The sequence below is a fragment of the Coregonus lavaretus genome (assembly GCF_964263955.1).
Source record: "Coregonus lavaretus genome assembly, chromosome: 2".
Lineage (NCBI taxonomy): Eukaryota > Metazoa > Chordata > Actinopteri > Salmoniformes > Salmonidae > Coregonus > Coregonus lavaretus.
In genome coordinates, this window is record NC_139989.1 from 21236008 (window position 1) to 21258274 (window position 22267).

Genomic DNA, 22267 nt, shown 5'->3' on the forward strand with positions numbered 1-22267 from the left:
ACTGAGTAGAGAACTAATTTCTCTGCAACACACGCAAGATGTCTAAACGTCCTTCTTGAAATTCAATATTGCTGGCTAATTTGTTGGAGACGTGCCATCAATTTTGTTTGGCTGCAGAGAAGTATTGATAATTTATCTCAATGTCCTTCAGCATGGTGACATGAACCACTCAATAGAATGGAACTTGTGCTATAGGCCTATTATAATGCACATCTTTTTTTATTTTGGAGGAAAATAGCAGTCGTTTTTAAGGTTCTCATAAAAAAGTGACCAATTGCAATGGCCTGATAATTTATTTTGAGTAAACATCCAATGAATGAAAATGATTCAAAGCGTTAAAAAGTTTTATTCAAAATTGCTGATAATTTTATTTATTAGATAAATGTCCATTATTGGTAATAATGCAACATTGTTAAAAATGAATTATTATTATTATTATTATTATTATCCATATTGGTGTTGTTGTTGTTTAGGCCAATCACATCGTCATAAACAACAAGTAGCCTAGGCCTATCATCAGCACCACCATCCACTGTCATCATCAACCTATAGTCTGCTAGAATTATACCCTTTAAAAGTTATAGGTTTACCTTTCTGTAATTGAACGTGTTGACGGTGAAACAATTTTATTTCATGAACCCAACGAAAATCTTCAATTCCATGGAGTGACGGACAAATCAGTCTGCTTTCTTGTTGTAAAATTTCTACATTTACATTTTAGCAGACGCTCTTATCCAGAGCGACTTACAGTTAGTGAGTGCATACATTTTCATACTGGCCCCCCTGGCCCCCCGTGGGAAACGAACCCACAACCTTGGCGTTGCAAGCGCCATGCTCTACCAACTGAGCTACACGGGGCCATCTACTTAATGAGATGACACGAGACACAGGGATTGACGATCTGAAATGTTGTCGAGGTAATCTTCTAAAGTCTGTGTTTCCAGTTGACACTGGAATTGATTCATTGTGCACCTGTCAAAGTGTTAAGCAACCATGTTTATTATTTAATACAATTACTTTACAGACCTCCGAAACTGGCTATTTTAAGTTGTTTTTTGTTTGTTTTTCTGAATGAGTGCTTATTTGTTTGTTTGGTTTTGCAGAAGCTGCAGCTGCTCTTCCTGCGTGCTAATAAGAAATATCGCTGTGATATGTTATTTAATATTTTGCATTTACGGATTTTTAAACACAAGCAAAGAAAATCACAACTAATGGATGTGACAAAACAGGGCGCTATTTAAAAAGAATAAAGAATAAAGGGCACCTGTGTTCAGCAAAATGAATGTTTAATGCCTTCTGCACAAAAGAAATACATTGATGATGACGCAATTGAGTATGATTAACACTATCACTGTTTAGACTTTTACATCAAGTGTCTTTAAGAGAAAAATATACTAAAATGCACTTCGTGCTAAATTGCACCCCCTAATACATATTTTTATCCATTAGCAAACTGCAATGAATTTCCTTGAGGAGCATCCATCACCCAAAAACCTGTTTCTCCTTATTTTCCGTCAATCCTTTCTACTTCCTATTCGGGGGAGATGTAGTGACGTGACATCCCACAGACAGTAAATTATGATGATTTATTTTCTAAAAATACACTTCAAACCTGTGGGCTTAAATGGATTAGATTAGATGTAGCTACAACACCATGCAGTCCTTCCATTTTTCAACGCTGAATGAATCTTTGACAGGCCAGAGGTTTATGGTATTTTGAAATGTGTACCTATAGTCCCCATCTTGATGTCTTGACTTGGTCCTGAGACAAAAACAAGGAAATATGTATAAACAAAAAAAGGTGAGGTCATGATGGGTGCCCTTATCCTTTGTCCATTACTGTGGCAACTCTAAACAGCTAGGTTACCACTTGTGATTTGTCCACGTTAAGAAATTGTTCAGCTGTACAGTGTGAATGTGTTGATGAGTTTTCATGGACGTGTTTAAGACAGAAATTATTGTGGGGGTGAGCAGGTAAACTGACAACTTAATGTCTGAAATTTCTGCAACTCACTGTAACAATAAAATAATGAAAATGTCTTGACAATGATATACTGTATGACTTCTAATTGCACATAAGATAGCACAAATGATTGCCCTTCTTTGACCTAATGGAGGGTGGCAAGTGATTTAAGTATCTCAGGAGAATTACTGGATTAGCTCTTTTCAAACAGAAAAAGGATTAAATCAATCAAATCATTCTGAACAGAAATGGGAGATTGAGTGAACAGTAGCAATGGTAATCAAAATTGTTAAAATGATTTAAAAACAATTCAAATAACTGCAACAGTTGGACAATGGGTGAAGATACTCCAAACCTTTTCAATTTTTAAAATCCATCTGATATTGACTGAATTATAGCAGAGACAAATAATGAATGGCATTCAGTGATTCAATTTATTGTCAAATTTCACTTTTTTTCTTAGAATGCACTCATATATACATTTTCTAATGGTATCAGGTTTTATTTTATTTTATATTTAATGTTAAAATAAAGACAATTACATGTGCGATATTTGCATACATGCGATGTGGCTATTTGCATATATGAATAAATTAACATAAACAGGTGGAACAGGACTGTAACCACCAAAAACTTGCTCTATTTAGGCCAATGACTGTATATATGAGGCTAGCCCTTGATCATGACTCTCAGTTCCACACGTAAGAGTCATTGGATGAAGGCCTCTTCTGTATGGGGAAGTTTTGTTAAGAGCCCCAACGCTCAATCTGAACATTAACATGCATTGCTTGAGGTACGGTTTTGGAAGCATAAGGACCGTAGCTTTCATATCAGCAATAAATAATTGTTTACAGTAAACAGAAGGAAGACAAGAGCTAATTAGCTTTCTAGCATGCTCCAAACACCTGTGGGTCAGCATACCTTGGGAAGTGTATTAGAAGTGTAGTTTAGTTGGATGGAGGCACCCATAGCTGTATGGATCTATGCAAAACTGCTACAGTAAGTTTATCTTTTTTATTGGAAGGATTCTTTCTCGCTGATGAAAGATAAAGGCCATAAGTTTCGAAAGACATATCACACAAGATATGATTATTAACATTTCTAAACTTTAAAAACAGCATTGGGATTGTAGTTCACATGATGGGTAGAGGCTAATGGCTGAAAATGACAGAATTCCACCTATAGTATGAGAGCTAATATGACGCCTACCTACACCTGCGCTGTCTTGACTGCCTCATTAATGTTGTTGTCAAATTCTGTTGCATAATTCAACAAGTGTGTCAATAGCAGGATACCCTCGTATTTAAAATCAACAGGTTTGACTCTAGATTACAACTATCTATACATACTTCACATTGTTTGCGAGATCAGACATAATATCACTATAATCCAGGTGTTAATGTTCGTTAGTTGCTTACATTTCAGTGCATCTCATTTGTAAACATTTCAACTGTATTAAATTATTAATTTGTTCAATTCCACAAAAAATTAACACACATTAAAATAAAGTTTTTTCTTTCTTCTCTTTCTTGTGATGTAAGTATCGAGATGATGCGTTAAATCCCAGACGATGCATTCTTATAGATGCAACGAAAGACAATGTATTCCATTGAGCCCATTTCAGCCTTTACCAGGGTTTTTGGACCGGTCATTAAAACGTTTCCGTGGTCAAAACGTTAACAGAAAAAACGACAGGCACAAGCATGAGGACGAAAGAGTCGCAGGAGTAAAATGAAAGTAATCAATCCAGCGAAATTTAAGTGACAAGTAGATTTTGCACCCCTCAAACACAGGAAATACTATAGATGGCTGAAAAATACAGATCTCAGGTGGGCGGGGCATGCACGTTGCTAGTGAACAGCAGCAGTTTCAAGTCCAGTCCTAAATAAGACAGTCAGGGTCATATGCATAAGTAATTTAGAGAACATTTTTAACAAGATGTTTAAGGTTTGGCCATCTTGTCTTCTTTCAATTCATAAATGTACACTATCAATGCATCTAACATTGTATCAAAGTTGCATATCATAGACCTATTTCTATTTTTCTCTATTCTTTAGAGATAGTTGTGGTTGAACTAGGCCTATTGTATACTCTAATGTCTATTGCAGGATAAATAATATCAGCATAATGTATGTCAGTGGTTCCCAACCTTTTTCGATTACTGTATCACCAACTGAATTTTGCTCTGCTCGGAGTACCCCTGAAGTACCCCTCATGTGCATTTTACCAGTAAGCCTATGGTCTCATGAGTCTTCTCAAGTACTCCCTGTGGATAGGCGAAGTACACACAGGGGTCCTAGTACCCCTGGTTGGGAACTACTGCTGTATGTTGATTTGAATCCGTAACAAATCCTTTGAAAATCCACTCTGCTTCCTGTTGCTCCCCGGACCAAGGCACCAGCTGAAGAGGATCCAATGAGAGGACCAATAATGCCAAACCGAGTTTTGTTGACATTGCATTCAGCGAATAGCATTTGAGCATTGAAACGAGCGTCCAATCGGATTTCAGTATTCTGAAGAGGCGGATGTACCCGTTTATGTTGTGTTTCTGGAAAGAAGGGGAGAAGGAGAAAACAATACATTTTTGTTTAATTTAGTATCGCACAAAAGTCTTATGTACTTTTTAATTTATGTTGGTCGTTTCATAAATCAAAGGTAATCAAAATACAGTTCATGTATTTTTTTTTGTCCAAACGATGTATTGTATTTTAACAAATATGTCAAAAGAGGATAGCCATGATTAGCTAGCTACTAGCTAGAAAGGCGACCTGCCCCCGTAAAGTTAGCTAGCCAGTTAACGTTTGCTAACTGGCTAGCTATAATGTCAAAAGAGTCATGTACGCACGAATAAAGTAACTTGGGGATTGTCTGTACATCTGATGTGATTTAATTTCTGAAGTAGCGGCAGATAGACCACCAACAGCGATGTATACACAAGCTGCTGAGTCATTAGCTAACATGCTAGCCAGTCTTGCGTAGCGTCCAGTGGCAGTGTTGTCTTTGGTGTTGTGCAATTAAAACCACAATAGTGACGTTTGCTAGCTAACAAATATAACCGGAAAACAGTTGACAATGTAGATAGCTAATGCACTAGACAGGCATCTACAAGGCGTCAATGATTTCCCCACAAAAGGCGCTGTAGTTAGCTAGTTAGAAAGTCACTTGTGTCGGTTGGGGAATTGTAACGACAGTAGCTATCCAGTTACACTTTTCACTAGTTGTGGGTATTTTTTCATGTCTCTTCCACAAATATTATCGATGTGGGAAGTGTAGCTAACAATTTGACGTGTTGATAATTTAGCTAGCTAGCTATAATAATCTTGATAATTTGTTCTGGATGGTGTCAGACCGCTAGCCAGCAAATTAATTGAATGTTTTACTTTCATTTTCAGATTGCTGTAGCACCCACTTTGTAAAGTCCGGAATTGAATAAAGTCAAGGATCCTTCATTGATGGTTAGAAAAATCTAACCATGAGCTTCAGCTTTGAGGGAGATTTCAAAACAAGACCCAAGGTGTCTCTTGGGGGTGCGAGTAAAAAGGTAAGACCACTATGATATTAACCTTACCTGCTGTATAGAAATGGCTACTGTACTATTTCTATTGCTAGCTAGCTTCTTCACTTCACTTTTCTTCTAGTCGTGTAAAGTACAGGAGGTTGGTGGCACCTTAATTGGGGAGAACGGGCTCGTGGTAATGACTGTAGCAGAATCAGTGGAATGGTATCAAACGCATTGGTTTCCAGGTGTTTGATGCCATTCCATTTACACCATTCCGGCCATTATTAGCAGCCTCCACTGGTGTAAAGCTAACTTTAATATACTTTGACTTTCAGGAGGAAAAAGCATCTCTCCTACACCGGACACAAGAGGAAAGGAGAAAAAGAGAGGTAGTCCTTTGTGTGAAACACACTTGTGATGTAAAATCGTCCAGCGTTCTATGTGAACTTCAAATACAAAGTTGGATTGTAAACCAAACATTATTTACTTTCTCTGTTTATTTATTTACTTTACTCTGTTTTTCAACTTCAATAAGGATGAAAGACGAAGATTGAAGAACGCAATTATCATTCAGTCCTATATACGAGGATACCATGACCGAAAACAGCAAGTATGTCTACTAACATGAACAAGTTCATTCTTGGGTTTCAATGCCATACCCTTTCACTCTCCCTTATTTTGCCAGCAATCCCTTTTCCACAGCCTTATATTGCTGATGGCAATGTGTATAGATACTTCATTGTGTACACTATCAAGTGATCATCCCTATAACTGTCAATGTGTTTGAACTTTGACCCTGCTTTTTTCCAGTATGCCTACCAGAGGGGCAACTTTGACCGCTGCGTCTGCCAGGCACAGTCAGAAGGTGGACCGCCAATGTCCGACGCTGCCATTCTCAGTCTCCTAACGAGACAACTCCTGTTTTTCTACAGACAGAGTGAGGATTCACAGAGATTGGTGAGGACCAATGTTTTTTTTGAGTGTTATTGAACTAATGAAAAACTTGTGTAAAATGTGATGTCTTGTGAGTGGGAACCTGACACAACATTTCTGTCTGTGTCTCTGTAGATATGGATTTGTCAGAACCTAGTGAAACACAATGGGCAGTTTGTGAAGCTGCTGGCGGGGCCCAAGAGACAGACGTGTGTGTTTCAGATCAAGAGGGTCCTGGGCTTCTGCTGCAGGTAATGGGGCCTACACCTATTCTTCATGAATACGTTCCGGGGTGAAGTTTCCCCTAGGTATAGATCTAGGATCAACTTCCCCTCCTCCAATCCTAACCTTAACTATTAGTGGGAACATTTTTAAACTGATCCAAGAATGGTGTGGCTGTTGAACAAGTTGAGGAGACTAAATTACTTGGTGTTACCTTAGATTGTAAACTGTCATGGTCAAAACATATAGATTCAATGGTTGTAAAGATGGGGAGAGGTCTGTCCGTAATAAAGAGATTATCTGCTTTTTTGACACCACACTCCACAAAGCAAGTCCTGCAGGCTCTAGTTTGATCTTATCTTGATTATTGTCCAGTCATATGGTCAAGTGCTGCAAAGAAAGACCTAGTTAAGCTGCAGCTGGCCCAGAACAGAGCTGCACGTCTTGCTCTTCATTGTAATCAGAGGGCTAATATTAATACTATAAATGCCAGTCTCTTTTGGCTAAGAGTTGAGGAAAGACTGACTGCGTCACTTCTTGTTTTTATAAGAAACATGAATGTGTTGGACATTCCAAATTGTTTGCATAGTCAACTTACACACAGCACTGACCCACACACTTACCCCACCAGACATGCCACCTGGGGTCTTTTCGAGTCCCCAGGTCCAGAACAAATTAAATGAAATGTACAGTATTATACAGAGCCATGAGTGCATGGAACTCCCTTCCATCTTATATAGCGCAAGGGAACAGAAAACCTAGTTTCAAAAAACAAATAAAGCAACACCTCACGGCACAACGCCTCTCCCCCATGTGACCTACTTGTTGTGTGTATGTACTGACATGTATGTGTAACTGATAGATGCACACACACACACTACATGTTATTTTCTTTTTATGTATGCAAATTGTGAAGTCTTCTGTCTGTAATGTCTTTTTCGTTATGTGTCGGACACCAGTAAGGCTAGCTGTCGCTAATGGGGATCCTAATAAATCAAATTAAGATCAGCATCTAGGGGCAACTTCACCCTACAGCCATGAATGCATTGATGAACAAATCAATAAAATATGAGGTTATTACACCCCTATAACAGCGTTTCTCCATCTTTCCTAGACTTCTGCAGACCTGCAAGGATGACAGTTTGAATGTTGCCGTTCCCATGAGGATGCTGGAGATCTTTTCTACAGAGAGAACCTATCTTCCTGTCCTTGAAGACATTAATTGTGTAGCATCGTTAATCGAGCAGATTTTGCACTATATGGTACAGAAAGGTAAGTATTGTGATGGTTTCACTGCTGTTACAGTGCAAAATACGTTTTCTTTTGTTAATGCTCATTTTCAAGCCCTATTGAATTTGACCTCTTGCATCTTTCTTTCTCTCTCACTAACTCACTCACACAGGATACTACAGGTCACTTTATATTCTAGTGAATCACAAGCTCCCTTCCAGTCTGGAGTACAGTGATGCTCCCTCTGGAGCACCCGCTATCCCCTTGGCAAGCACACTGCTGGAGCACACGCTGAAGCCCCTGCACTTTACCTACTCCTCCTGCACTACAGGCGCAAGGTAAGTTGAGGTCTCCCCTAGGTACAGATCTAGCATCAGCCTCCCCTCTTCCAATCAATCCTAACCGTAATCATTAAGGGACGGACAGACCAGTAGGATTGTAGAGCGTTTGCCGGCCGAGAGTACTTACTTCTGAACAGAGTGCCGGTCGTATACATTTGCAAACCTATTCTATATGTCGAAATGGGCGAAAATGACGACTGTCCGTCGTCCACAGGCGGGTGATCCCTATAACACACCGCGCCGACGGCAAGTGAACAAACGGTGAATGAGCGGCCCCTTACTGTACAGACCGACAGTCGGTCTGGTGAGTTTTCTCTTTTTAGTGGGAAAAATGCTAAACTGACCCAAGATCAGTGTCAATGAGCAACTTTACCCTATTCCAGGTATAATAGCAGGAGTAGCGTCTAAAACGACAACAGTCACCAGAACAGTCAAACACACACACACAAATGAACTGAAGCTGAAGTTAACTAGAACACACACACAGTGTCCTGAAGTCAGACCCCCTCAAAGTTAAACCTTCAACACATTAAAACCCCCTCACAAACAAAGCATCCTGGCATCAGCGACTGCTGAGCACGTGGGAAAGAGCACAGTGAGGGGCTAGGAGCGGAATGCCTTTGTCTGTGGCGTATGCTGTTAAAATTGTCCAGTAAACCGAAAATGTAAACTTTGGGCATTTGTTTGTCCTTCGAGTCGGCGGGACACCGTAATTGATTCACCAACCTGTTTACAACGAGCAATAAAACTGACCCAGACTCGGAGGACAGAATATCGACTATTTGCTCTCAATTTTCAACATTCTTAATGACAAACGAGGGGGGCGTTCTTTTCTTTTTGAAGAAAAACAGGGGACAGGGTGTGAGAAACTTGGCTACATACATTCACTCCAACGGCTAATTATCTGACCGGGGCCACCAGATGTGTGAGTTACTCAGTCAAAACAGCTCTGTTTGACAAGACAATATTGGGGCACTCACAGAGCTGAAAGGAGACACCTACTCGCTCAGTCAAACTCTATTGTCCCTGTTTGGGTAGCCTAATGAGTTTAAAGGATCACTTTTCTTTAGAAACAGACTTTTGGCTCTGTACTGAAAGTCCTCGATCTTCAAGTTGACTGCTGACATTTTTTGGGATTGTGTAAACAGTGTGAACATTCATTTTTGATGTAAATACATTTTGATCTTTTGATATCTGACCTAGTACTTGAACACTGCATTGTTGAGGAAGAGCTTGTAGGTAAGCATTTCACTGGACTGTTTTACACCTATTGTATCCTGTACACGGGTCGTTCCACGAAATGAGTCCCTTTTGTGGCCCTTTGATATTTTAAGTAGAAATTGTGCATCGATATTTAATTTTAAAAGTTTGTTATATTAAATGAAGTGTTCTTTAATATTGACCACATGGAAAATTCAATAAAATATTTTTTTTTATGTGAAAAAGACTTGCTAAAGTGCCAAAATTCAGCATTTTGACATGTCCCTCTGTGACTTCTAGGAAGATTTTAACCTACTTAACCTGAACATTTCTCCAAGTTTTAACTATCATTGTAAAGCCCTATTTATGTTGTTGCTTTTACAATGTCATTTCTGAAGATTATTATTAATTCCATGTGATTAGTGATTCATTTTAAGGTAAAAAACAACAACAACCTGTACCTCATTTTAAGGTCAACCATGTTACTTAAACTGAACTCAAGTTTTAATATGATGGAACGATAAAAAAATTAATAATAATAATCCAAAGAAAAATTGAACATCTAGTAGTCAAATCATAGTGTAAGCAGGTGAGCTCGTTCTACTATTTCTGGACATTTTCTGATGTTTTGTGGTGGAAAACTGAGCGGGTTGAGCATAACACGTCAACCCTGTTACCCATAGATAGACAGGCTAGAAATGTTTGAACAATTTGCATTCAATTGCCCCTCCCTGTTGCAGACAATAAGCTTCCATTCCCCCCGTCACAAGGGGATTGATGGCTTATTTAAGATAAAATCGTCAACCCTGTTATGGTCAACCCTGTTACTTTATTTGGCACTTAATAGGCACTAACTATAGTACTTTTTTTAGTTTAACCTATTTAGTTGGGGGAAAAAAATGTTCTTGCTAATTGTAACGTTCTGTCTTAAAGAGCACATGCTCTTTAAGACAGAATGTTCCTTGTGCCCTTTATGACACAATGTTCCATGTGCTCTTTACAACAGAATGTTAAAATTAGGAAAAAAGAAATAATCTAGACAGTTCATATGTTTATTGGTCGTAGTGTAACATATTTGTAAATATTGATTTGTGATCAATTGGCTTTATCCAATGTCATTATCATGTAGTGAACAGTGAAAACCAACTTATCCATTCTACAATGTGGGGAATGTACACGGCTCTACTCCAGGCATTTGTGTATTGACAATACATTTCTCTCCCTCTCTCTCTCCGGTTCCACAGGCAGTTTGTGTTTGAGGCCTTCACTGAGGAGTTCATCTCGGCGCCGTTCACGGAGCAGATCTTTCATTTCTTTATTCCGGCGCTGTCCGACCCGCGCCTCCACTTCCCCTTCGAGGCCTTCCTGGGCTCCCTGCAGGCCACCGTAGTCTCCTCCGCAGCGGCGCTGAAACATGCGCCGTGGCTCTTCTACTTTGTCCTCTCGGCCGGGGAGACCTGCCTGGGTAAGTGGCTGCGTCCAAAATGGTACTATATTCCCATAGGGCTCTGGTGAAACGTAGTGCAATATGTAGATAATAGGGTGCCATTTGGGACACAAGTTTTGTGGACAGTGTGTGGGGAATTTACTCTTGTGTACCAGCAGACACACTGACATGAGGAGTTGGAGGGAATGACCAGAAAAAAATCTATAGTGATAGGGAGAGTGGTTGTAATGTTGTCTGCTTGTGTGCAGGTTCATTATCAGAGGAGGGCCTCCAGCTGTACCTGCGAGCTCTGCAGGCCCTCCTGCCTCTCCTCCCCGTGTCAGAGAGCACCAGCAGGCCGGAGGTCATCAGTGACTCTGAGGACGAGGAGGACACCAACATCCAGGCTCCGTCCACACAGGTAGCTAGCTAACACACACACACCACTAATGTGTCAGTACAGGTAACAACCAAATTCAGGAATGGTACACTGCAGGTCACAGGTAATGCATATAGTTCAGAATGCCCTGTTACTTCACAGGCAGCATTTTCTAATGAAAACGGCTTACATCTGACTACAGGTATTGCACACTACTAGCAGACCATAGCCCTATCCACACTGCCTCTAGGCACCTCACGATTAACACCCTGGCCCGTATTCATAAAGCGTCTAAGAGTAGGCGTGCTGATCTGGGATCAGGTCCGCCTCTGGCCATACGATCTTATTCATTATGATTGAAATGCAAAAACTGATCCCAGATCCTACTGACGCTTTATGAAAACAGGCCCTGCTATAGCCTACTTACTGAAACAACTCACCCACCTATTGCGTGTGAACTCGATGGTTGCAGGATGACAGCTATCGGATATCGGTGCAGCTGATCACGGAGGAGTGCATCCACAAGCTGGACACCAAGCAGCAGACGAACGCGCTGCTCAACCTGGTGTGGAGGGACTCGGCCAGCGAGGAGGTCTTCACCATGATGGCCTCCATCTGCCACACACTCATGGTGCAGCACCGCATGATGGTGCCCAAAGTCAGGTCAGTGTTCTACATCGGATCCAGTTACGTTGTTTGCGTCCTAAATGGTACCCTATTCCCTATGTAGTGCACCACTAGTGCACAATAAGTGCACTATAAAGGGAATAGGGTGCCATTTGGGATGCAGACCAAAGGTGTTACATGTCTTTACAGTGCTAGAATATCCACTTTTGTTTTGTTTGAATCCTCACCTTAAGTTGTTTCGAGAACCTTTCTCTCGCTACGATTGTAATGAATGTTTCCAATATTCTGTATTTTTATATTTTCCCCCTTCTTTTTTTTTAACATCATCATGAAACTGGGGATAAGAATCAGCATTTATGTGTTGTAAGCAACTAATGTGAATAACGGCGAAGAAACTCAGCCGTTATTGGTCGTCTTCGCCCGAGTGGCGTTTACAACCGGCTGAGGAAGTACTAGGGATGTCAGGGAAGCTCTGAAGCTGTCACTCCTCGATTAGGGTAATTAGTCCTGGGATGGCTGATTTGGGTTGATTGCATTAGGGCAGGACGTGGATGTGAGAGGGGGAGATGGTCTCTGTCGGGGCTGAACGAGGGAGCACCTTCCTGGGCTTTACGGCACCCTGAGGGTCTCTCAACCCTTCTGGTTAATGGTTAGTAGAGCCAATGGAAGACACTACCTGTCCGTACTGTGTGGGGATGAGAGAGTGAGTGTGTATCCCAGCATGTTGTCTTTACTGAAGCGTTACTTTCACCTTTACAGGGTGAAGAACAGGGAGGGACTACCTGAATTTGTCCAGTAAGAAAACTCAAGTTTTCGTTGCAAAACGTTCGTAGGTTCAAAAAGGAATACGACCCTGTCTGATCTCATGCAAAACTTGATTCAGACATCTTTCAAGCTAACCTTTAGAACACAAAATCCCCCCGAAACGCTACCAGAGAAGATGCATTGATTTGCTTACCAAATCATTTGGTGAAATAGGCCTAGAATCCTCCTCCCTAAGTATTTTCTATAATTCTTTACAGCTTCCTTTGGTCCAAACGCTTTTACCATAAATCCTGCCTCTCGTCCTCCATCATTATTGGATATCTGTGCAAAATAATTAGCTCACTGAGGAAGATTAATTAGTGGCGAAGTGGACGGGATAGCTTTACAAGAGGCTTAGGGGAGCAAATTGCATCCCGGGCCTGATTTACTGCGTTTAAAAAAGATAGTCTGCCTAGCCGGCCCTCCTGCCTCCCGCCTGACGGCCAGCCCAGCGCAATGCCTCGAATAAATATGTATCTTGTGAAAATTCTTGCTTCCTTCTTTTCATAAGAGCTCGATTCAGGCCCTGTATGTTCTGGAAGATTTGAGATGTAATCTTTAAATTTAAGACTTTTGAATTCAGGCCTGTATGTTCTGTAAGATTTGTATCTTAAGATTGAATACTTTTTTTGTAGAATAGTTTTGGTTGCTATAATCTTTGTCTTTATGGTTGGTTGGCTAAGTGGGTGGAATTTCACTTTAATTGTTTAGTGTTAGGTATTTGGTGTAATTTTACTTTGTTGTTTAGCCTCAGCCTGAGGTGGTACTCTGTCACTAACTGATGGTCACGACAACTGTAAGTGCTAGCAAGCCTCTGTCCTTTATTTGTTTCTGTGCGCTTGCTGTGATTGTGGAGTTTACATGAGATAATGACACTCGGGCAATGAGAACAAACTCTTTCTGCCACTGGCACTGACTCGAAGGCCCTAATGATTTAGGCCTAAGGTAGTTTTACATAAATAAAGCAGAATTTTAAGCAAATTACTATTTGAGCTCAATTCAATCCGTACTATAGCAAGATTTGATTAATTTGCAGCGTATACCATGAATGCATTCTCCGCTATCGTGGAGAAACTGAAAAACTGCTTCTATCTCAAGGCCATCAGACTGTTACAGTGGGGGAAAAAAGTATTTAGTCAGCCACCAATTGTGCAAGTTCTCCCACTTAAAAAGATGAGAGAAGCCTGTAATTTTCATCATAGGTACACGTCAACACGTCAATAATCCAGAAAATCACATTGTAGGATTTTTAATGAATTTATTTGCAAATTATGGTGGAAAATAAGTATTTGGTCACCTACAAACAAGCAAGATTTCTGGCTCTCACAGACCTGTAACTTCTTCTTTAAGAGGCTCCTCTGTCCTCCACTCGTTACCTGTATTAATGGCACCTGTTTGAACTTGTTATCAGTATAAAAGACACCTGTCCACAACCTCAAACAGTCACACTCCAAACTCCACTATGGCCAAGACCAAAGAGCTGTCAAAGGACACCAGAAACAAAATTGTAGACCTGCACCAGGCTGGGAAGACTGAATCTGCAATAGGTAAGCAGCTTGGTTTGAAGAAATCAACTGTGGGAGCAATTATTAGGAAATGGAAGACATACAAGACCACTGATAATCTCCCTCGATCTGGGGCTCCACGCAAGATCTCACCCCGTGGGGTCAAAATGATCACAAGAACGGTGAGCAAAAATCCCAGAACCACACGGGGGGACCTAGTGAATGACCTGCAGACAGCTGGGACCAAAGTAACAAAACCTACCATCAGTAACACACTACGCCGCCAGGGACTCAAATCCTGCAGTGCCAGACGTGTCCCCCTGCTTAAGCCAGTACATGTCCAGGCCCGTCTGAAGTTTGCTAGAGTGCATTTGGATGATCCAGAAGAGGATTGGGAGAATGTCATATGGTCAGATGAAACCAAAATATAACTTTTTGGTAAAAACTCAACTCGTCGTGTTTGGAGGACAAAGAATGCTGAGTTGCATCCAAAGAACACCATACCTACTGTGAAGCATGGGGGTGGAAACATCATGCTTTGGGGCTGTTTTTCTGCAAAGGGACCAAGACGACTGATCCGTGTAAAGGAAAGAATGAATGGGGCCATGTATCGTGAGATTTTGAGTGAAAACCTCCTTCCATCAGCAAGGGCATTGAAGATGAAACGTGGCTGGGTCTTTCAGCATGACAATGATCCCAAACACACCGCCCGGGCAACGAAGGAGTGGCTTCGTAAGAAGCATTTCAAGGTCCTGGAGTGGCCTAGCCAGTCTCCAGATCTCAACCCCATAGAAAATCTTTGGAGGGAGTTGAAAGTCTGTGTTGCCCAGCGACGGCCCCAAAACATCACTGCTCTAGAGGAGATCTGCATGGAGGAATGGGCCAAAATACCAGCAACAGTGTGTGAAAACCTTGTGAAGACTTACAGAAAACGTTTGACCTGTGTCATTGCCAACAAAGGGTATATAACAAAGTATTGAGAAACTTTTGTTATTGACCAAATACTTATTTTCCACCATAATTTGCAAATAAATTCATTAAAAATCCTACAATGTGATTTTCAGGATTATTTTTTCTCATTTTGTCTGTCATAGTTGACGTGTACCTATGATGAAAATTACAGGCCTCTCTCATCTTTTTAAGTGGGAGAACTTGCACAATTGGTGGCTGACTAAATACTTTTTTTCCCCACTGTAAATAGTCATCACTAGGCGGCTTCCACCCGGTTACGCAACCCTGCACCTTAGAGGCTGCTGCCCTATATACATAGACTTGGAATCACTGGCCACTTTAATAATGGAACACTAGCCACTTTAATAATGTTTACATATTTTTGCTTTACTCATCTCATATGGTTGCATCACCGCCTGGTATGGCAACTGCTTGGCCTCCGACCGCAAGGCACTACAGAGGGTAGTGCGTACGGCACAGTACATCACTGGGGCCAAGCTTCCTGCCATCCAGGACCTCTATACCAGGCGGTGTCAGAGGAAGGCCCTCAAAATTGTCAAAGACTCCAGCCACCCTAGTCATAGACTGTTCTCCCTGCTACCGCACGGCAAGCGGTACCGGAGTGCCAAGTCTAGGTCCAAAAGACTTCTCAACAGCTTCTACCCCCAAGCCATAAGACTCCTGAACAGCTAATCATGGCTACCCGGACTATTTGCACTGCCCCCCCACCCCATCCTTTTTACGCTGCTGCTACTCTGTTAATTATTTATGCATAGTCACTTTAACTCTACCCACATGTACATATTACTTCAACTATCTCAACTAGCCGGTGCCCCCGCACACTGACTCTGCACTCTTATATATAGCCTCCCTACTGTTATTTTATTTTACTTCTGCTCTTTTTTTCTCAACACTTTTTTTGTTGTTGTTTTATTTTTACTTTTTTTGTTAAAAATAAATGCACTGTTGGTTAAGGGCTGTAAGTAAGCAATTCACTGTAATGTCTGCACCTGTTGTATTCGGCGCATGTGACCAATAAAATTTGATTTGATGTACAGTTGAAGTCAGAAGTTTACATACACCTTAGCCAAATACATTTAAACTCAGTTTTTCACAATTCCTGACATTTAATCCTAGTAAAGATTCCCTGTTTTAGGTCAGTTAGGATCACCACTTTATTTTAAGAATGTGAAATGTCAGAATAATAGTAGAGAGAATGATTTATTTCAGCTTTTATTTCTTTCATCACATTCCCAGTGGGTCAGAAGTTTACATACACTCAATTGGTATTTGGTAGCATTGCCTTTCAATTGTTTAACTTGGGTCAAACGTTTCGGGATGCCTTCAACAAGCTTCCCACAATAAGTTGGGTGAATTTTAGCCCATTCCTCCTGACAGAGCTGGTGTAACTGAGTCAGGTTTGTAGGCCTCCTTGCTCGCACACGCTTTCAGTTCTGCCCACACATTTTCTATAGGAATGAGGTCAGGGCTTTGTGATGGCCACTCCAATACCTTGACTTTGTTGTCCTTAAGCCATTTTGCCACAACTTTGGAAGTATGCTTGGGGTCATTGTCCATTTGGAAGGCCTATTTGCGACCAAGCTTTAACTTCCTGACTGATGTCTTGATGTTGCTTCAATATATCCACATAATTTTCCTTCCTCATGATGCCATCTATTTTGTGAAGTGCACCATACCCGCCTGCAGCAAATCACCCCCACAGCATGATGTTGCCACCCCCGTGCTTCACGTTTGGGATGGTGTTCTTCGGCTTGCAAGCCACCCCCTTTTTCCTCCAAACATAACGATGGTCATTATGGCCAAACAGTTCTATTTTTGTTTCATCAGACCAGAGGACATTTCTCCCAAAATTACGATCTTTGTCCCCATGTGCAGTTGCAAACCGTAGTCTGGCTTTTTTATGGGGGTTTTGGAGCAGTGGCTTCTTCCTTGCTGAGCGGCCTTTCAGGTTATGTCGATATTGGACTCGTTTTTACTGTGGATATAGATACTTTTGTACCTGTTTCCTCCAGCATCTTCACAAGGTCCTTTGCTGTTGTTCTGGGATTGATTTGCACTTTTTGCACCAAAGTACGTTCATCTCTAGGAGACAGAATGTGTCTCCTTCCTGAGCGGTATGACGGCTATGTGGTCCCATGGTGTTTATACTTGCGTACTATTGTTTGTACAGATGAACGTGGTACCTTCAGGCGTTTGGAAATTGCTCCCAAGGATGAACCAGACTTGTGGAGGTCTACAATGTTTTTTCTGAGGTCTTGGCTGATTTCTTTTGATTTTCCCATGATGTCAAGCAAAGTGGCATTGAGTTTGAAGGGAGGCCTTGAAATACATCCACAGGTACACCTCCAATTGACTCAAATGATGTCAATTAGCCTATCAGAAGCTTCTAAAGCCATCATTTTCTGGAATTTTCCAAGCTGTTTAAAGGCACAGTCAATTTAGTGTATGTAAACTTCTGACCCACTGGAATTGTGATACAGTGAATTAGAAGTGAAGTAATCTGTCTGTAAACAATTGTTGGAAAAATTACTTGTGTCATGCACAAAGTAGATGTCCTAACCGACTTGCCAAAACTATAGTTTGTTAACAAGACATTTGTGGAGTGGTTGAAAAACGAGTTTAATGACTCCAACAAGTGTAAACTTCCGACTTCAACTGTATATGCTGTATTCTATTCTACTGTATTTTAGTCTATGCCACTCCGACATTGCGCGTCCTAATATTTATATATTTCTTAATTCCATTCTTCTACTTTAGATTTGTGTGTATTGTGTGTATTGTTGTGAATTGTTAGATACTACTGCACTGTTGGAGCTAGAAACACAAGCATTTCGCTACACCCACAATAACATCTGCTAAATATGTGTATTTGACCAATAAAATTTGATTTGATTTGACATTGCCAATGTAAATTGTGCTGTAGCGCAGCTCTTCAGCTCTACAGATTGAATCGAGCCCTTTCTCTTTTCTTCTTCCTAGTTTTCTCTTTTTCTGCGAACATACATACGTAAATCCTTGCATTATATCAAAATAAAATAATCTGTGTTTTGTCCATCAAGGTCATTTTTATGGACACACACACACACACACACACACACACACACACACACACACACACACGTGACCCCTTTTGATGCCTGTGACTTTGTGTATTAGTGCCTTCATTCCGTGATTGAAATGGAGCTTTGGTTTCTAGCAGGCCGTATATCAGGCTGTCAGTCAGCATTTTAGTGCTTTGTTTCCCATTTCAATCAAACACCCGGCCGCGCACTGTAAAGGCCCAGAGCACTATGCTACACCCGGCTCCCCTCCTTTCTTGTACTGACAGATGGGGGGGGCATGGCAGAAACTATTTCTCAAACATATTAAGAGGTGTCACTCGTCCCCCCCACTCTGAAGGCTCTTTTTCAATTTTCCGCCTTTCAAATAATCTCTGCTGCACAATGGTGACCGAGGTATGCTATGTCCCAAATGCCACCCTATTCCCTATATAGTGCACTACTTTTGACCAGAGCCCATAGGGAATAGGGCACCGTTTGGGACGCACCCTGAGAGATTGGAGGCCGACAACAACGTGTGTTTATGTGAGATTCCATCCACTTCCTGTTCCCTCTCTCTCTGTTCTGTCAAACTTGTACCTCTCATCATGTGAATAGAAGGATATAGCCTGTTAAGGGCAGGCATCCTTATAGGTGACAATACCGTAGCCCTTTAGACAGAGGCCCTATATATGCAAGGGGCATTTATTTAGTTTTAAGCTTAATTACCGCATTAGTGTTACCTGGCATGAACCCTCAGTGTGAAGGAAAAACACAATCTAGCAGGAGCGATATAAAGGAGTGTACACACTTCGAACAAAGAGCAGCTTCACACCTGGGTGCCATAGGCCGTTAGTTAGGCCGGCCGGAGCCTCGGGATGAGGGCTCAGTGGGTGCGTCCCAAATGGTACCCTATTCCCTACATAGTGCACTACTTTTGACCAGGGCCCATAGGGCACTATAAAGGGAATCGGTTGCCATTGGGACGTAGCCAGTGGCTCACTCGTTCCGTCCTTCCCTCTCAGTGTTATCATGTAATTCGGGGAGAGTGTGGAAGCATGCTGGCGTTCCGGGGTCATTGTGAGGGCCATGCCCCCCCCCCCCCTCTCCTCTATTGTGTGTCCCCGTGGCCATTAAGTTAAATGGGGCTCCTCCAGGAAGCCAGAGGGCCTTTTTATGACCCTGGGCTGATCTCCTCCTCGCCAGCAACTAGTTTACTAATGGAAGGTGCCTCGCCTAAATAAAGCTTAATGGGTCGTTTAATCTTTTTTTGTCACTGAAAAGGGAGAGAGGGTACTGACGAGGGAGAGGAAGGGCCAAGAAAGAAAATTCCTGGGGGATATGCTATACTGCTGGTCAACAGCTTTTATTTTTTATTTTTCCCTCTTTATGTGCGTCCTCTGGTTGCTTGGGCAATGTTAACGATCTCTGCCTTAGAGGGCATCGAGGCAGAGAGCGATGTATACGTTCACACACAGACGTACAGATTGTGTCAACTCTTTTGTCCTATATCTTTGATATATGTATCTTTATAGATCTTTTTTTATGTTTGTTTACTTAGGTCTTTCTATTTTGTCCCCTCCAGGCTTCTGTACAGTTTAGCGTTTAATGCACGTTTCCTGAGACATCTCTGGCACCTGATACAGTCCATGACCACCAAAATGATCACAGGGTGAGTTGATTGAATGTCAGTCAGAGGCTGTATGTATCAAGCATCTCAGAGTAGGAGTGCTGATCTTGGATCAGGTCTCTTCCCCTTGTCCATGTAATATTATTCATAGTGATCTAAAAGGCCAAACTGATCCTAAATCAGAACTCCTGCTTTGAGACACTTCATATACATACAGTGGGGGGAAAAAAGTATTTAGTCAGCCACCAATTGTGCAAGTTCTCCCACTTAAAAAGATGAGAGAGGCCTGTAATTTTCATCATAGGTACACGTCAACTATGACAGACAAATTGAGGAAAAAAAATCCTGAAAATCACATTGTAGGATTTTTAATGAATTTATTTGCAAATTATGGTGGAAAATAAGTATTTGGTCACCTACAAACAAGCAAGATTTCTGGCTCTCACAGACCTGTAACTTCTTCTTTAAGAGGCTCCTCTGTCCTCCACTTGTTACCTGTATTAATGGCACCTGTTTGAACTTGTTATCAGTATAAAAGACACCTGTCCACACCCTCAAACAGTCACACTCCAAACTCCACTATGGCCAAGACCAAAGAGCTGTCAAAGGACACCAGAAACAAAATTGTAGACCTGCACCAGGCTGGGAAGACTGAATCTGCAATAGGTAAGCAGCTTGGTTTGAATAAATCAACTGTGGGAGCAATTATTAGGAAATGGAAGACATACAAGACCACTGATAATCTCCCTCGATCTGGGGCTCCACGCAAGATCTCACCCCGTGGGGTCAAAATGATCACAAGAACGGTGAGCAAAAATCCCAGAACCACACGGGGGGACCTAGTGAATGACCTGCAGAGAGCTGGGACCAAAGTAACAAAGGCTACCATCAGTAACACACTACGCCACCAGGGACTCAAATTCTTCAGTGCCAGACGTGTCCCCCTGCTTAAGCCAGTACATGTCCAGGCCCGTCTGAAGTTTGCTAGAGTGCATTTGGATGATCCAGAAGAGGATTGGGAGAATGTCATATGGTCAGATGAAACCAAAATAGTACTTTTTGGTAAAAACTCAACTCGTCGTGTTTGGAGGACAAAGAATGCTGAGTTGCATCCAAAGAACACCATACCTACTGTGAAGCATGGGGGTGGAAACATCATGCTTTGGGGCTGTTTTTCTGCAAAGGGACCAGGACGACTGATCCGTGTAAAGGAAAGAATGAATGGGGCCATGTATCGTGAGATTTTGAGTGAAAACCTCCTTCCATCAGCAAGGGCATTGAAGATGAAACATGGCTGGGTCTTTCAGCATGACAATGATCCCAAACACACCGCCCTGGCAACGAAGGAGTGGCTTCGTAAGAAGCATTTCAAGGTCCTGGAGTGGCCTAGCCAGTCTCCAGATCTCAACCCCATAGACATTTTTTGGAGGGAGTTGAAAGTCCGTGTTGCCCAGCGACAGCCCCAAAACATAACTGCTCTAGAGGAGATCTGCATAGAGGAATGGGCCAAAATACCAGCAACAGTGTGTGAAAACCTTGTGAAGACTTACAGAAAACGTTTGACCTGTGTCATTGCCAACAAAGGGTATATAATAAAGTATTGAGAAACTTTTGTTATTGACCAAATACTTATTTTCCACCATAATTTGCAAATAAATTCATTCAAAATCCTACAATGTGATTTTCTGGAAAATGTTTTCTCATTTTGTCTGTCATAGTTGACGTGTACCTATGATGAAAATTACAGGCCTCTCTCATCTTTTTAAGTGGGAGAACTTGCACAATTGGTGGTTGACTAAATACTGTTTTTCCCCACTGTATGTGGCCCTGAACATAGTGATGGTCCTTGATGGGCTCGCGGGCTCGCGGCGTATGTATGATGGGCTCGCGGCGTATGTATGATGGGCTCGCGGCGTATGTATGTCAATTCAATGTGCTTTATTGGCATAAATGAACAGGTAAATATAGCGAGTCTCTCTCTTCTTCTCTCCTCCCAGGTCCATGGTTCCGCTGTTGCAGGTCATCTCGCGGGGGTCTCCCATGTCCCTGGAAGACTCCAATCGCATCATTCCCCTCTTCTATCTCTTCAGTTCCCTCTTCAGTCACTCGCTCATCTCCGTGCACGACAGCGAGTTCTTTGGCTACCCCATGGAAGGCCATGGTAGGCCACTCCCTCAGTGTCTCCCCTAGGATTTTCTTCAGCAGCGGTGGCAAAGTTAGAGTGGATGGGGATGATTGTGTAGCCAACGGCGCCATCTCCGACCAAACATTTTAGAGGCTCTCCTCTTGGCCACAGAGACAAAAATGTTCTGTTTTAAAGACAGTTTCCTGCTATTCTACAAATGTAGTCATGGGGCTGAGATAAACAAATTCAGCAATTATACACATTTTGCCATGGCTTATGCCGTGTTCTTATGCTATCTGAGTGACTCAAATATTATAACATGCTATGAATTATTTAAAATGTATGATTCTCCTGACTGTTTAGTTTTTATTCT

At 41.7% G+C, this 22267-nt stretch overlaps 1 protein-coding gene across 1 annotated transcript in view; it reads left to right on the forward strand.

Annotated features, from left to right (window-relative positions):
• The first annotated feature begins 4480 nt into the window (after positions 1-4480).
• Positions 4481-22267, forward strand: part of LOC311143336 (ubiquitin-protein ligase E3C-like) — a 50472-nt gene continuing 32685 nt past the window's right edge. The window contains exons 1-13 of the mRNA XM_084179178.1: positions 4481-4618; positions 5356-5504; positions 5798-5851; positions 5998-6072; positions 6273-6419; positions 6531-6646; positions 7732-7889; positions 8020-8185; positions 10633-10853; positions 11084-11235; positions 11666-11856; positions 19725-19811; positions 21767-21930. Of these exons, the coding sequence (XP_084035304.1) occupies positions 5436-5504; positions 5798-5851; positions 5998-6072; positions 6273-6419; positions 6531-6646; positions 7732-7889; positions 8020-8185; positions 10633-10853; positions 11084-11235; positions 11666-11856; positions 19725-19811; positions 21767-21930 (1600 nt within the window). The 5' untranslated portion in view covers positions 4481-4618; positions 5356-5435. The remainder of the gene's footprint in view (positions 4619-5355; positions 5505-5797; positions 5852-5997; positions 6073-6272; positions 6420-6530; positions 6647-7731; positions 7890-8019; positions 8186-10632; positions 10854-11083; positions 11236-11665; positions 11857-19724; positions 19812-21766; positions 21931-22267) is intronic.